The 18,057-nt window shown below is 38.3% G+C and overlaps 1 protein-coding gene across 3 annotated transcripts in view; it reads right to left on the reverse strand.

The window, feature by feature from the left end:
* Positions 1-677: 677 nt before the first annotated feature.
* TBCK (TBC1 domain containing kinase) overlaps positions 678-18,057 on the reverse strand; it is an 87,918-nt gene continuing 70,538 nt past the window's right edge. For all 3 annotated transcript variants that reach the window (XM_059844225.1, XM_059844223.1, XM_059844226.1), the window contains exons 24-26: positions 14,902-15,077; positions 12,184-12,343; positions 678-1,333 (exon numbers count right to left, since the gene is read on the reverse strand). In XM_059844225.1, the coding sequence (XP_059700208.1) occupies positions 1,223-1,333; positions 12,184-12,343; positions 14,902-15,077 (447 nt within the window). In that variant the 3' untranslated portion in view covers positions 678-1,222. The remainder of the gene's footprint in view (positions 1,334-12,183; positions 12,344-14,901; positions 15,078-18,057) is intronic.

Genomic DNA, 18,057 nt, shown 5'->3' on the forward strand with positions numbered 1-18,057 from the left:
GCAAACCTAACATGAGATTTTGAGGGGGAGGAATAGGTTGTCGGGGTTTCTTTTCCCCACATCTCTTGAAAGGTGGTAGTTGTCCAAATCAAGTTTATTTTTAGCTTCTCAGCAAGAGATATGCCAATTCCTGTTTCTCTTGGTGCTTTAAATGCTTTTGGCTTCTTACTGCAAAATAATTCCCACATCTTCACTGCACAGCCACCTTATGCCCTTTGTGGGAGCCTGCTTTCCCTCATCTGCAGCACTTGCATCCAGTCCAGTTCAAAAGGAGGTTGCTGTCCCAACCTGTCAGTGCTCAAGCTCATGTTCAAGGACTCAAAAAATCCCCAAGAAAATTGACACCACTAGCTGAAAGAGTAGAGGGCCAAAGAAAACTCTCAACTTCCAATTCATACAAGAATGATAATTCTAGAATGTTTTCACGTGAAAATTAAAATGTCTCCTTCCAAGGCATGAGATTTTAAAATGGAAGCACACTATTATTTTAAGAATAAATTATTTATACTCCTAAGACACAGCATTGTTGAAAGCCCACCTTTCTGGTAACTGTAATTGTTCCAGAAATTGCTAGATTTTATATGATTATAGAAATAGATTGTTCAATTCACCACAGAGTAGAAGAAATTTCCCATCTTGTGACAGATTTTGGATTGAATCAGCAGCTGCTCTTATAGTGACTTTCAATTTGGGACACATCTTTATTTCCAAACCAGATGAAAAAAACACTTTCTCTAGAAATAAAGCAAGTCAGAAGATACAGCAATTACTTTTCAAATATTAGAGAACACACTTTTTCACACAATATACATGGTACAGTTTCATTTTGCTACTTTTAATATTCACAGTAAAATACTTTTTCAAATAATCTAAGTGCACCTTAGAGCCATCAAGTGCCAGTTAACTTTGTTCCACAGAAATATAAGACACCAAAAGCCAGGTAAGTTCCTCTCTCTGTGTTCAGACCTGCCCAAGCACTTCTGCACTGCATCAGTGCTGAAAGAGGTTTCTTGGAAAGCTCAAAGCTTCAGTTTTGATCAGTTCCAACTAAGCTCTATGTTAAAGAACAAACACAAAACTCCTGGGCTCTACAGCTGCAGGTTAAGACACTGATCACCAGGACAGCTTGTGAAGATGCCACAATGCCCTTTAGGCTGAGGGTATCTGTGCTGTAGGTAGGACTTTCCTCTTGAGGCAGATTGTCCTGAATGTTTACAGTCACTTAGATTTGTGGAGAAGGAACAGTGAGGAGACCAGTTGGCTTGATCTTGTTGATTCCTCCATCAAGGATGCAGACCCTTGGGTACTTGTTTTTCACTAGATGAGCTGCAAACTGAAACAGATATATCATTAGCCCACTGCATATCACAGTCCTTGAGTGACAATAACTTTGTCATATAAGGCAAATTAAACAAAAAATATCAGACCCTAGGAAGTTCTTTTTTTGCACCAACAAGTCCAACACAGGAACCCAGGCCAGTGTGTTAAAACAGCTGGGATGAATTTTGTGGTCCTGAAAGTGTCCCACAAATAACAATGAACTTTATTTATCTCTGTTTAGGCAGGTTTTTACCTGTTCTAAAAGGACTGTTTAATCTCAGGGCAATCACTGGAGCCTCTCTCAAAGCATGAACTAACAAACATTTTTCTGTGCATTAATGTAGCTCCCAGCTCTTTTCTGCAGCTTCCCAAGTGTACAAGCATCACATATTGAAGGGAAAGTCATTTGCTTACCTGTCAAACTTGTCTGATGTGACTTGGTCTCACAGATGTCAGATATGAATTTGGGGTCTACCATCTCCAATCTCCCCTGCTCCCACCAGTCTGCCCACAGGCAGGTTAAACAGTACAAACAGGTACCATGGAAAGCCTCTCTCCTCAAGCAGTTCATACCATAAACCAAACACAGCAATTACCACTTTCCCCATGGGAATTCTGTGAAACATTATTGCACTGACAAAGATATTTTGTATGTCAAAATAATTACGAGTAAAAAAATCAAAATTATGTTTCAGAATACCAAAATCCAATCAATAATTTGCGCATTACATGTCAAACTTGCCTTCTATATACTGACAACAACACATTAAAAAGCAAGCACCAAAATGGACTAATTGGTGAGAAATTAATAGTTTTACTTAATTTCCAATAGCTGTAAGAGATTGCTCTGCCATCTGAGTCCTTGAGACTTTTTCTTTTAAATTGGTTAACAAATCAGTATCATTTGTAAAATCATTGAGTGCTTCCAATGGGCTGTGTAAAACATTCACAATTCCCTTTTTGACTCTTTAAAATAGTGATGCTATTTGAGAACATGTGCAAGTGTGATGTCCAGGTTGCTGACTTTGCACAAACAACTAAATTGCCGAGTCAAGAACAGCTCTGGGCACCCCAATCCAACTCAATATTTGGGATTTCCTTTCTAATTTGCTTTCCTCCTAATTACCTATTACAGCATAACAGTGCTGAGGCAGAACTAGGTATACTACATGATTACCTGTCAACATTTTGGCTGTTAAATTTGTTTCAGGTGGTTGCTCAGGAAAGACTCAAAGTTCAGTCATCTCTTTCCCCATCAGTTTGGATTATTCAGTACAGGAATCAAAGAATCAAATAAAAAAATTCCTGCAATCAAGCAATCAAAGCAATTGACAGCAAACTTCCACCACATGTGGATGTCAGCTTTCATGAGCAAAGTAAATGCTATGCTTTGGAAAGGTTCTGGGCTGCACAGGTGGTGTAATATGCACAGAGACATCACTAGGAGAACCCAAATACCTCTTGCTATAATCACAGCCCATAAAGATGTGGTGTGCAGTAAAGTACAAAGGTAGCACTCAGCTGTGCACACCATGAACTACAAAAATAGTTCATATTCCAAGGGAAATACTCCTACCAGATATCTCTACTTCACATGGAGACATCTGTCACCTCACAGTGCTCTCCACTGTGACTAATGGACAATGCTGTGTCAGACAACACTGCTCAGAGCCAGCAGAAATGAAAATGGCATTGAGCCTTCAGGCTGGCAGGAAGCAGCACATTATTTCCTGAGTACAGTGTCCCATGTGTCAACAGAGGTGTTCCACTCTCTGACTACTGATAATGTTAAAATGCTGATAATAAACTGGAAACCCTGCTCCAAGTGTTTTGAATGCCCTAACCCTAACACAACTACCATTCAATGTAACCTTAAAAGAAAATACACAAACAAATGCCTTGTACTTGGGTTTGAGCATTAAGGCCCATGTCCCACCGTATTTTAGAACTGCTTTAGTAACCAAGGTATGTCTAAAAATACATTTTTTTCACTGCATATGACCAGGTTACTTTAAAACCTTATAGTGAGGAATCTGTTGTTTCTTGCAGGGCCTCTGGGAAGCAAGCACTACAAAATCTGGGGCTGGTAGCAATGATGGCAGAAAGCACAAGATGATATACCATAAGATGAGCCTTTTTTAAAAGTTGTCACAGAACTGTTCGCTGTTGTCTGCCTAGTTTCAGTGAGAAATGCTGCAAATACAGTTCAAAATATTGCAGCTGAACATCCAGCCAGGGAAAAATCACTGAGCAGGAAATGTGCTGCTACCAGTATCTCACTACTGTGGGAATTAGCTGTGAGTCAGGGGCTGAGAGGCACACTGACATAAGCTGAGAGCTGCCATCCAATCCCCAATATCAGCCTGCAAGAGCTTTGCTCATACATCTGCCCAGGCACTGTACAAAAGACTCCAGGTTTAAGTCACATGGCAATAGGACTTGAGCTGACTAAAGATATTCCTATTTCACCTTCTGCCTTACCCCCATTTTTCCACTGGAATAGAAATAGTAACCTTTGGTAAAGCAAAAGTTACTACTATTTCTTACTAAACTGAGAAATATTCTCTTAGTGGCACAGCAGTCCTCCTTATTAAAGGTTTGACTTTTTATAGTTCTGTTCCTCTGCACATGTCTGTGCCACCCTCTGCCAGACAGAGGAGCCTGTCTGTGGCAGACAAGAACAGGAACTTGTTCACCATGTGTCTGAAATGTTCCAACACCACCTGCTACCTTGCCTTGCCAAAACACACTCCATGAAGGCAATATTTGCAAAATACAGGGGAGTGTTATTTCTGGTGTATGCACTGATGGAAGGGCACGAGAGGAAGGACTGTTTGAAATAGCTACAGAGATTTTTCTCCCCAATTTGACCCTCAGTAATGCCAAATATCAGTAGCCTGAATCAAAAAAATAAAGATCATAAAATTTAATGTTTCCTAAAAAGCTGAAAAACAATAAAAATCAATGATCCAAAAAGAGTAAAATCTCATGCATCAAAAAAATCCCAAGGTGCTCTTCTGAATGAATGCCCCAGACCTTCTACAGCAGAAACTGCCATCCTGGAATGCATACAGGGGCTCTATTTCCTTTATAGATGCAACCAGAAAGTGTCAACCAGAAGTTTACTAACAGGCACCTGAATATGTAATTTGTAGTTTACTAAATAATCCAACTTACAAAGGTGCTGTTAAGATTGAAAACAACATGGTGAAGAGGTAAGCCCATGGGCTACATCATCCTTAGCAACCTCTAAAGCACCTACATTTTAAAGAGAGATGTATTGAAACATATAAAGGTAGTGTACAATTAAATTCCATTATACAGAAATGTATTTCTGCAAATAGAAACAAACTGTACTTCATTATATGATTAAACTTTCTCAACTTTATCAAATGTTTGTCTTGACATAACTTCTGAAATGTATCTTTCCCCACAGCACCAATGGATCACACTCCTCTGTAATGCTTCTGTTTTCATTTAAAGACGACTAGTTAGGGGAAATGGGAGTTGTGCCTATCTGAGGAAAGGCTTCAAGGAATACTACAAGACTTTAAGCTTTTTTCTTTCTGCTTCAGATGGCCTTTCCTCAAAATGAGATTCCCAAGTCCAGTTACTGCGTTTTCCCTGGTTGCATTTAATGTTTAATTTGAACTTCCAAATTGAAATTCTTCTTGCTGCCTTCACAGCAAGTATTACATATGAAAGGATGAGCAAGTGAGAAACTTGTTTAATGACTACTATATGATGACTTTGCTGAAGTCTTTGGAAACACAGTTCCTCTATTAACTAATGCATCCATCAATTCCACATAAAACAGCCTTCTTGATGAACATAACTGAGCCAGAAAGTTGCAATTTGCATTTGAAAGTAGTCAGTTAAGACTCTTCATGCAGATACAAAATGTCAGGCTTTCAGAGACAGACAGGATCACAGCAAATTCATAACAAAATCTGGGCAAATAATCAACATTTTACCCTGCCTTGATGATGCTCTCAATATAAATTGCATAACAGGGACTGCTCCTTTAAGCACCATCAAGAACCTTAATGATCTGCGCATTGGAGAATTTATCAAAATGTTTCTACTAGCCTGTTCCAAGCAGCAAAAGAACAGCTTTCAAGTGCTGCATGTCTCATGCCAAGCACGTCACACTTTCAGGCTGTCTACAGCAGAGTGTGAGAACACAAGAGTGTGAGCAGCCCCACTCCCAGCACCCTTTGGGCCAGCCACGAGGGCTGCTGTGCACACATTATTCTCTTTGCCAGACATTCCTGTGACAGGCTGTAATTAAAGGGCAGGCTGGGAGGGAAGGAGGAGTAACATCCTGCACCAGAATAGCAAAAACCAGCGCTGTGACAAGTGTTACCATGGTATAAATATTAACAGCTTATTCTGAAAGTGTCAGAAGGAAAATAGAAGTTGGAGGAGAAATATCAAATTTTGTAGTATTCATTCATTTCCACAAGATTATTTCTAGATTTCACTAGCAAACTCATGCTACACGAACCTCTCAGGAATTGCAGTCCATTTTGCTGTGTGATTTCAGTCCAAGAGCTCACCTACACCTCTCTGAAAGCTCAACAGTCAAAGTGATCAGTTTGCAACTTTTTAAACAGCTCTCTCCATATGCCACAACACAGATCCAGTACACAAGATTATTTTTAGTCAGCTACTCTTTATATTAAAGGGTTCCAGAAAAATAACACTTTAACACCATGGAAAAGACAGGAACCTAAAACCTCCCACATCAACAAAACCGTGCCTAGTTGTTGGTTGTAGTATTACCATAAAGTGAATGGAAGTTAAAAACTAAACACAGAAAGGGCAACTTGGTGCAAACACATACTAGGGGGTGGGAGGGGTGGGACATAGAACCAACTGCTCTAACAAGATCAAGGGAAAATTCTCTATATGCAGACCTGGCCAAAAGGGAACACTTTCCATTCCATCAGTACAAAAACACAGCAGTAACTTAAAAGACTTACATGCTAAGATTTGAAAATAAGCCTAAACAAACAGGTATTTAATAGCTGGTTTCAGAAAAAGTTTTGCTGAGAATGAAAGTAAGAGCAAACACTCAAACTTCTTCAAGTGATAAATTTTAAACACCTGTATTTTAAATTTTCCACCTAGAAATCATATGCATTAAAAAAAACCCAGCCGAAAGTGAGAACTTGAAAATTAAAGTCAGTTGCAGATATTTAGCTGTTGTAACACAGCTAATTCATACTGAGCAAAATAAATGCAGTGCACACATTATAGATGAACAGAATGTAAAATGAAAATACAGAAAGAAAACTACTCTATTTTTCACTCAATAGAAAATAAAAAAAAGCTGTTAGGGAACATAAATATGCAATTTTGAAAAGAGACATAACAGCTGGCTTGGATATAAAAAAAGGAAGTGTGAGTCTTTGTGAATGATTCCACCACCTCCCCCCAGGTCTATGGGCTGCCTTAGATCTTGAAAAATGATCAAAGAAGTACTTGATAATGAAAAACATTTCTTTGTGAATTGCAGTACTTTCTCCTAACACTACCCAAACTGCAAGTTTTGTCCAGTTTCTACTCAAACCCTCCTGCAGCAGTCAGTCAGTCCTATTCAAAGGCTGGTTCAGGTACAGTTTATAGAAATGCAAAACAGCATTGCTCCAGACATGCAGCATGGATATTTTATTTTCCAAATTCACCAGCACTATTCTGGCTGGCATATCCCTACACAAAGTCCTGAACTATAAAAAATATTTATAGTTCATTACCTCTCTATTTCAGTTATCACCATTTCAGATTCTCTGAACTGGAACACCAGGAAACACAAAACTCTGGCTCAGAGCTGACAAACAACCCTAGAAAGTGAAAATCCTATGTCATAACGCAGGAGCCCTAAGCAACATGGATACAACCTAATCCATGCAAGCTCCATCAAGGACAAGAGTGCTCTTTCAGAGGTGCAGCTCACAAAGACTATAATCACAGCCTGACAGCACCACTCCAAGATCAAGGTTCACCATTCTCCCACTTTCCCTGTCCTCAGATGATTGAAAAGAGCTGACATCCTTCTTGCCAGCATCTCTCAGACATATTTTCAAGAGCTCCCTGATTCCTCATTCCAGAATCATCCAAACCTCTGTGTAGTAAGGCACACAGCTCCTATATCAAATAAGAACTAAATTTCCAATGGCTGCTACCATTGGTCTCAGTAAAAAAATCTAAAAAGAACCTATTTTGGAGTTCTCTGATTAGCCTGCTTCTCTTGGCACTTACTTCAGAGTAAAAGGAATATTCAAATTCTGCCTCTAAGATCTTGCATTTTCTCCCTTCCTTTTTCATACCTGGCTGTGGCATGAGAGATTTAGATCCTCACTGCTGTACCTGAGGCATTCAGTCCTCACTGACCAGAGCCAGGGGCAGGGACAGAGTGACAACAGCACACCACAACCCCTGGCTGGCAGCCCAGGTGTCTCTTGGGCTGTGTGGAGAGCATGTACTGGCAACAGCAGCAGGGCTGCTCTCTCTCCATGAAGGAAAGCATGCATACATTACACTTGTTACAATAATAACAAGGGCTAAATTTACAGAATAAAATAATGAAGACTTAACCATGTATTGGGGAGAGTTACAACCAGAAGGATTGCTGCTGATTAACTAAAATGTTTCAAACTTTTCAAAATACAAGCATAATCTCTTTGTAAAGGCAACAAGGAGGCTCTGATGATTCCAGCAGGCTCCGAGTCTGAATGCAGATGGGAGAATGGGGCCTTAACAAAACAAACATGAAAGAGCCATTCTGGGAATCATAAGGGGCCCCTCCATCCCTGCAAAGAGAAGAGTTTTCATTCCAGTTGTTCACTTTTCTGCAGAAACTATTTACAGGGAAACAGAGTCTAAAAGATGTATAGTGGAAACATCTCCAAAAGTTTATTGCCTAATTTCTGTTTACTTGCACTCCAGACATTTCATTAGGCCCTTCCAAATAAATGTATTTGTCTTTAGAAGCACCTGTCCTTTAGTATCCTATGCAATACCTAATCTTCAGATCACCCTACAAAGCTTCATAGGTATCCGTTTGTGGTTTTAAGACAAGTTTGTAACTGAAGAAATCATGCAAGGACTTGTTTCTCTGGCAAGGGCTTTTAAAAAGGCCTGGGGAAGATGACAACAAAATCCCACAAATTCAGTAGTAATCAGACACTTTAACTCATGTGCCTCACTCTTCATATAAGAAGAAATTAATTTTTGACAGAGTGCTGGGAGAGAAGAAATGCTGTATGCTATTTTCATATAGAAAAAAAATAATTCTTTTTTCCAAGCTAAGAATATGTTCTACAAAAAGAATTTTGAATTTGACCCCCTCCTTCTTGCCTTGAAAAGGGTCAGAAAGATCTCATGGAAAATCAGAACTTCTTGTCTTTGTTTTGGAGATAATGCATGTATTTTATCTATTAGTTATTGCAATGCAGCAAGAATGACTACTTTGCTTCAGTAACTTACAGAAGTTGTCTAGACAATATATTTATAGCAGCATAACTCATCTAGACAAAAAGTAATCGATGTAACAATTAGAATTTACAATTTAGAATTTATTTCTCAGCTATAAAGACAGATCTTTTTAATGCTTTGACTTATGGCTTATCTGTCTTCTTCCAAGCAGAACATAAATAAGTTGCTAATTATTAGACAGATTAAAGCATCCTGTATATTTTATTTTGTTATAGCCTGTAGCTGAAAATAAAGCACATATATTAAACCACTGGGGGAAACACATTTATTAAACAACTATGTGACAGAAATAGAAGTATGCCACTGTCAAAATTAAATTGCTAGAGAATGATTTAGTGTCAGGTAAGGAAGGTATTTCTCCTGTGCTACATTCAGTCAACATTGCAATAATATAGACAAAAGTTTGAAATGGAAACAGATAAAGGCTTAGCACCTCAAAGCTGACTGAAGGAGGGAAGATGAAGTAATGTCACCCTTCCATAAAAAGATCCAAAATAATCCCTGTTCTACATATGCATAACTATAATCCACCTTCTTATTTGCTCTATCTCTGACTTCCAAAGTGACAAAAATCAGGAGACATGCTATTTGTCCTAGACCAAAGAAGAAGCTAGAGCTGAACACTTACTGCCCATTTAACTATTATATTCCCAACTGTAATGATCCTTTGTCCATAATGGAATTTACAAGGTGCTTATCTGTCCATGGAGGTGGGAAAGGGGCATTCAACTCACTTCGGAGATGCTGCCATTTAACATGTCCAAACGTTAAAGATCAAACTCCAAAATAATGCCCTTTATGTGGAGGTTTCCTGCTGTTTTCAGAGACAAACAGATATCTGCTCTGTTAACAAGCACCCAGAAAAACCTAGAAGAAAGGCTGGCACCAGGTAAGAAGCAGCCAGAAGGAAGGAATATTCTCCAGAGAAGTGTGAGCCAAACACCACCACACAATACTTCTTTTTCAATATCTTCATGCCGCTAATGGTGCATTCAGTAAGGCTCTTGTATATCAGCCAATATATTAATTTCACTTTCAGGTTCAGTAGAATCAATGGCTTACCATGGAGGATTACCATGTTTTAATTCTGTACTAAGGAAGTGTTCAACTAGAGCCAGAGCTGTCAGATCCAGAGGCACTATGAGACCCTGCTGGCTTCCTTATCCTCTTGCTGGAACAGTGCTGTGGTGAAGCTTTCAGCTTTCCCTCTCACATCTCATATTCTAGTCAGAATATAATAATTCTAGACAGCATTTTCTTTCCAATTTAAATGTTTAATCACCTGGCACGAAATCAAATGCAAAAAATAGAAACAGAAACAAAGTGCCAAAAGACTTTGTCGACAGGTGTGTTCAGTATCCTTCACTTTGCTTTTAAATTATTTTTAAGTGATGCCAAGTAGGCTGTTCATATGAACCACAACTGGAAGATTCAACTTTCTAATTACCAACAGCCCTATAAACAATTAGAGTTTTTTCCACACTTACCCCTGCCTCTCAGTCCTATATAAATTTAAACTAAGCATACAGTAATTTCCAAATTTTTAGTGGAGTAAATATCAGTGAACACTTATGAAAAATTCTCCTTTATGGCAGAAGGTACAATTTTTGGCTCATCTCATTTCATCTGGAAATACACACCTCTGTTTAGAAAATATACACTTAAAGTTGAGCATCTCATAACATGGACAAAAATTGGTTTTGTTTCCATGCATTAACTTTAAATTTTTTTCCTCTGATTGGATTACCTAGTAAAATTTAAAAGGTAAAAACTATTGCTCTTGTCAAGCCTTGAACTACATAGCTTGGGTGTGACAGATAGTTCCATGCAACTGTGCAGAGTAAAAGTGAAACTGGCCTTAAAAAATTATCCACAAAAGAAAGGTTTTATCTACACAGTCAAATTGAGGCTGGTGTTACATGTACTTTAAGGGTGTGATAGAGCTGGTGAGTTCCAACCAGTATTTAGGCTTTAGTATTGAATTAATTTGTGGTCAAACTGGTCAATCCAGTATTTTGTTACTATTTAAAGCTCAAAACTCTTTTGTTAGGAATTCAAGAACCCTAAAAGCAAATCAAGAGGCAAAGCAGTGTTTCTTCTTTATGGAAAACTATAATATTGACAATTCTGGGTCAACATTGTCTTGGCTGCAGAAAATCTAGGTTTAGAGGATAAGACAGCAACTCCCACGTGACTGAAGCACTTGCACTAAGCACACTGCAAGATTTCTTTAGCTGCACAGCAAAGGAAACATTTCATGTTAATTTCAAAAATTTTGAAACATTAAAAGAGATGAACTAACCTGGATTCACACACAAAGCCTCATACTCATTACTGAAACTATGTGAAAGATGGTTTACAGTCTCTTTCATGCCATCTCTGTTACTGTTTAAGAAACCTGATGCATATCACAAGTTAATTTTCTAAATGATCAAATGCAGGTTAACAAAGGGGATTTCTCCATCTACTTACAACTCCCTACAAGTATTAAATGAACACCACGTGTCGGGCTGATGCTTCTGCTGCTCCTGACATGAAGACCTTTTAATGACTCACAGCCCTCCTTGTCATATCAGGGTTACAGTTCATGTCCTTTGTGTAAAGAGGCTTAAGAAATGGGTGAACTAAAGTTAAACCATAATTGAAAGTGTGTCTGAAAAAAAAAGGATAACTTTCCTTCATCTGAGAAAAGTATAGTGAAAGAAATACTTATACACTTTTACTTGTTACTCTGGCAGTTCTCAACACCATCAAATATTTAGTTATAGAAAAGAACAGGCAAGTTTGAATATTCTTCCTGTCTAGCTAAAGGCACTGACAATAAATATATCATACAAAAGTTACCAGTAAGGACCATTTTCCTCTTCACTAAGCACAACTGCAGGAACAAGTGATTCTAAAAAACTGGGCAATACATGGTTTCTTACTAGTAGGAATATGAACTATATCTTATTAACTTTGCACTTCATAATGTATCTGTCCCCATCCAACTTACCTTATGTCCTTCCTAACCCCACAAAAAGTAAATGCAGGCCAATTTTGAAAGCTCTTACTGATGTACAATAGAAGTGCTGATGTCACTTCTCCGGCATGACAACAATACAGATTTTAAAGCTGAAGAAGATGTTAAGCAATTTCATTTCAAAACATCAGCCTTCTCAGATGTGGACCACTTGAAGGGTGGTCTAGATCTTTGTCTAGAACAGAAATGAACAACAACAAAACCACCACCCCAAATCCTGTCATCAAACTCAAAACTCTAATCTAAATTTTCCAGACTCTGGCATTTATTTTACTACTGCCATATACATGCTACTGATGTATCTCTAAGGATAAAAACACACATTACAGCAATATACTTACAGCAGCTGTGTTCTTCACTGCATTTCCTACAATCACCACAACTCTTCCTTTGAAGCTCTGCAGTGTGGCAGTTGCTGGGCACTGGATGAGATCCCCTTCTGCAGTAAATGCTGATGCAAAAGGGACATTGATGCTGCCAGAAATGTGGCCACGGTTAAAGCTTAGGAGGATCAGTTAAGGAGGTCTGAAAGGCAGAGGAACCTGTGGAGCATGAATAGCTGTAGGATGAACCTGCTCTTCATCCTGGCTGCCATGACACACCATTGGTCTTTTGTGATACTGTATTTTGACAAACCTCATTTACTCATATGGAGAAAAACCTTCCAACACAACATATGAAAGCAAGCACAGAATGAAGAGCTGTTTGGTTCAAAAGCACTACAGAAAATTGATCTGCTAAATTAAATACTGAGTACTACAGAGCCAATATCCCCAGTACACCTAATTTTGTGGATTTGAGTTCAACTCTAGTCTGCTAAGGGGAGCCAAATACCAATAAGCAGCTGGAGCACCTCTTCTAGAGGCATTTTATGCAAAAAAGAATGAAGTACTTAAAATGAGAACCAAAACTAAACAGGGATTATCAGGAAATGTCCTCAAACTTCCTGTCAACCCCCACAAGTCCTCTACTATTTTGATCCAAATTGAAATTCTAATATATATGACCTCGGATTCCCAGACAATGAACACCAAGTATATTATCTGCAGTCTCACTAAAAGCAAGTGTGTAATGGGTATTGAAAAGCAAACAACTCTGAGACACCAGTTAGCTGTCCTTCAGTTTCAGAGGATGATCACTCAATGAGATTTTGTAAAAAACATTGAATGTGAAGGTCTCTTCAATAAAAATTAAATTGGACTACCACTACCCACCTTTTTATGAATATGGAAATGCACTGTGGCCTTGACAAAACTCTGAATTACTTAGGCTATACACACATGCCTGGAACATTCCCTTTCCTCAGCTATAAGCAAGAACAGCTTTGAAGAGGTGGGAAACAGCAAAGTTCTGCAAAAATATACACAATGTCAAATACTGAGATTAGTCACTCTATTACTGTACTAGCAGAAAGCTAGTTAAATTTATAATTAAATCCCAGAATCCTATTAAATAAAGGAACTGCCTTAAATAGGGGCAGATTCAACTGACTTAGAGTAATACTAGCATTCGTTTCTCATTATTTATGTAACGGTTTCAGTTTTATGAACATCATTGTTATAGTGTGGGAAAAGCATGGCTATATAAAAACTTTTGAAAGAAAGAAATATGATCATGCACCATTCATTAATGTTGTCAGTTTATTTCTATTTTGAATGGAAAATTATATCCCTCCTTCTCTCCTCTGTGCCAATCCCATTTTTCCAGCCCCATTTATCACCACCTAACTCCCACTGCTATTGATCAGGTTCTGAAATGATCATCACTTAGACAGAAAACAACTTTGGACAAATTTAGTTACTTAAGCTACTGAGTACCCCTAGAGAAACATGAACTAGTCCTTAAAAGAGTTCTAATTGCTAAGACACTTAACAAAAAGGCCAGGGTTTTGTGGTACAGCCTGGGAGACCATAAATATGCAGCTATAACTTTCAAAACATGAATGGAAGGCTGCCAATATATTGCTAACATGCTTAATGAAATAAGCCTTAGAAGAATTGCTGGCCAACTGAAACAGTGCTGGTAGGTCTTGGCCTTGCAAGATGAGATTCGGTACAAAACAATACCTCAGCTTTCATGTGGGTCATATTATGAAATATGAAGCATGTTAGTTTTTGGAAGTCCTCTCATGCTTTTCTCAAAGCACTAAGAAAACAAAGTGAAAGTAAAGTTTAGCATGACAGACATACATGGTGAAAAAGATGGGTGTTAGGATATCAGTCCAACTATTATATAAAGGGCAGCACATTTCAGTTTACTATGAACCTCAAAAATACCAAAACATCTTTAAGAACAATTACCCCTTCCAAAATGCAAGCAATCCCAGTCCTGAAACTACACTATTTTAGGAAAAAAACAAACCCAAAGAATTAAAAAAATACTCCTTATGCAAAGAACTGTATACTTGAAAAGGAACACATGAAAGGTGTAGACAGGGCAGTGACCCTGGTAAAAACATAGCTCCAAAACACCTTTAACTCTTTTCTGATTATCAGCTACTAGAGGACTTAAGTTAGGATGGCCACATGGTTGCATTACCTGACAGAGCTAGAAGGCACTCAACAGGAATCAGTTTTCCATTGAGGGACTGGCAAAGCACATGAGCAATCAAAGTCTTCTCTCTCTCTCTTCCATTTAATTGGAAAGCCTCACACCTTTCCAAAATATTGGTCAATATTAAATGGGGAAGGTCTGCTGATAAAATCTGTTCTAAAGAAAAACGTAACATTAGAGCACTTGTGCTACTGGTACAAAGTGATTTCACTAAGCCCACAATTTACAATGGGAAGGGAAAAATACATTTATCCTCTGCTCTGCAAACCAGTCCTCTCCATGCTGAAAACCCCCTGGCCTTCAGCACTTCCACTCCAGCTCTACCAGATCCCCCTCTCTCCAACATATTCCACTCCAACACACCAGCCTGCAGACAGAGAGGAAGCAGTTGGCACAGGCAGCACTCAGCAATTGGCACAGGCAGCATTCAGCAACTGGCACAGGCAGCACTCAGCAACTGGCACAGGCAGCACTCAGCAAGGCTGGCAGTCAGATCTGAAGGATACTCTTCGCTGTTACGGATGTCCACCACCAGCAGCTTTGGCTTGCTGGGCTTTGTTTTCTTTACAGGTGTTTTGGAGTGGCTAGGTCCTGTCAACTCACACAAGTCTATCAGATCTTCTGCTGAAATTCGTGGGGACACTTCTGCCTTCAGGTCATCCAACTTAATGGAGTCCCTAGACTTAAAAAGAAAAAAAATATTATTAGAGGTGAAAGAATTAGAGATATGGGTTTTTTTTTTAAACTTTTACTTATTTGACAAACTTCAAGTGTAACAACCTAGTTAGATGGAGATACATATTTTTCTTTTAACTCTGAACCAGAGTTTAACTATCCATACAGAAAAGCTCCAGAGCAGTGCCAAATGCCTATCAGATAACTATAGCTCTATCTTCTATTAGAAGTTATTAAAATAGAAAAATCGTTTGACAATCTGTGCAAAAGATTTCAGATTGTGATTTGTTCATGAATTATTCCCTGTGGCTGATGGGCTTACAACAGCCACAGAACATTTCTTAACATCTAAGTAAACAGGCTAGAAAACACTCTTTAAAGAGAAACTGAAAGGTCTCAGCACTGGAGCAGAAAAGATGGCAGCTTGCCACAGAAACTGCAGGGATATCTCTGGGAGATACAGAGCTATCTAAACATCAGTTATTACCCCAGCTCAAAGACCAAGCACAAATCAGGACATCAGAAGTACAAGACTTATATGTAGAAATACAGTATTTTTTAAAATAATCCCAAAAAATTGTCCTTAGTTTTGTGGGACAGGAGAATTATACATTAAATTAAAATATTTATTTTGGGGAATGTGACAAATTACGACACAAGACACACCACAGTCCTGGCAGTACTCAAGCAACTGCATGATAATACCTGAAATTATTTTTCATAAGAGAACACTCATTGTGAATTATCCCAGAAATATTCACAAGTACTAGAATTTCTACACTCCACATTCCTAAAAAATATCACAGTAACAATTTTTCTGCTTCCAAAAATATATTCCACTTCTGTTATCCTGTTTTAAATTGCAGTAATGACACCAATACATTATTTGCTTATAGCCCATGATTCAAGAGAACAGGAGTAGCACTCTGAATGAAATTGAGGCATTACTAATTGTTATTAGTCCAACTGACTGTAGGTAGCCCTAGATTTTTTATTACTATTTTTTTAAACATACTTGTTCCTCAACTAATCTGAAGACTATTCCAAATTTAGGGAATATGCTAGACAAAACAGAGAGACAGACTTTTTTTTCTTGTTATGTCCCAGAAAAGGCTTCTTAAGACAGTTCAGCACTTAGGAATACCTCTGCTGTAAAGCAAGTTATCCAAAAGCCCTTAAAATTACAAACAAAACCAGTAATTCTATTTCAGGGAATATTACCTCACCCAACTGCCTTTTCCACTGTATATAATAATAAAATACTATAATAAAATAATACTCAGAAGACAAATTGCCAGTCTCAACACTCTCCTTCCAAGTTCATAAAAATAGAGTCAAGATGCTTTATAATCAGAAATATAGATTATTTCTGGATAATGTATTATTTGTTTCAACAGAACAGTCAATACTCAAGGGAGACCTGCATCCATAAAAAACCCAATGTGACAGGGCACAGCCAACTCCCAGTTGCTGCCTAAAGCCATCTCCCACCTGAATAGCTGAATTTTCCCAGGAGGAGTCCAAGGAAATTAATTGCATTAAAAGGGAGGAAGAAGAAAAAAACTCAAGCTCTTCTCACAAACTTCAGACTTGCCAAAGGGATCCAGCAGTCCCACATCTAGTGGATTCTCAGCAGACACATTTGGGAGATCCAAGAAAGGCAGTAATGCTGAAAAAATACTGATTACATGAATACACACTTGGCTGACACAGCTTCAACTGCCTGCTGGCAAACTGGCAGAGATTGCTATCCTCAGACAACAGCTTGTGCCTCAGGAGCAGGTTTGGAGAGCAACAGCAAGGAGGGAAGGGAAGCAAGTCTGCTGCAAAGAGTTCAGTCCTTGAAGCAGGTTCACATGATACAGGTAACAACAAACACTTGGATAATGAAGTCAGTGAAACTGGCTGAGATGACCCAAATTAAGTCTTCTAGAGAAAAAGGTACATTATGTTGGACTCTAAATACAAAACCACTTCCTACTTTTATTTATACAATTCTTGTCTGTTCAGTTGATAGGATGAATGCTTCAGGAAAGAATGGAACCTTAAAAGTCTACAAGAGAAAACAAACCAACCAAAATCTACCTAATCTGATATAAAAACATTTTATCTGAAAGTATAAAGCCATACAAGGTGTTTTACAGGTACACACTATCTGTCCTGCTAAAAAGTTTTAATAATCAGGAAAATCATTTATTCTCTTTAACTGGATTGCAATTAAGGAGAAATACATTCAGTTATGAATTTTACAACCATCTTTGCTTTGACCTACTATGTCCAGCTCTGCCTTAATGGTAGATTCAGTGATTCAACAACTCTATAGAGGCTTTGAACAAACCTTCTCAACAGACTTCCTGGAAAAAGCATTGATTCAGCAATTCTTTCTTTAACAACTTTTTCATCAGACTAATTTATTTCCTTCAAACTATAAAGTGAAATATATGCATGTGCATATAAGATAATTTTGCTAATTACTAAAAAAAAATTACTACATCTGATTTATCTGGTAACAACTATATTTCATCTCAGGCATTTTCTCACAGGAATTTTCCAATGAACTGAAACTAAACATGGTTAACATCAAGCTGTCAATCCTTCTACCCATCCTCACACCTTGTCTTCATAAACACCACCCTGCTACAGATACTTTGAAAATACAAGAAGCTACTACAGAAACTGGATTTGAGTTGAGACAGCTCTTCAGGCTGTCACATCACTGAACACAGAAATCTTGCAGATTCTTCTGAACCTTTCCTACTCTACACAACAGTGTTCCAGCTGTTGTATATCACCTCAGTGCCTACTGTCTTTACCTCAGCACGGAGAGGAACAAGGTAAGACAACAAGGCTGACATTTTAGACAGGAGTCTTCACATTTCTCAGGACTATTTGCTTTAATTCCCTGTTTAGGTTTTACTATGTAATTGCAGGTATTGCTTTGCAGCTGTGAAGAATCAGATGGACAAGCAGGTGAAGGAAGGAAGACC

The sequence above is a fragment of the Haemorhous mexicanus genome, chromosome 4, assembly GCF_027477595.1.
Source record: "Haemorhous mexicanus isolate bHaeMex1 chromosome 4, bHaeMex1.pri, whole genome shotgun sequence".
In the NCBI taxonomy this organism is placed as follows: Eukaryota; Metazoa; Chordata; class Aves; order Passeriformes; family Fringillidae; genus Haemorhous; species Haemorhous mexicanus.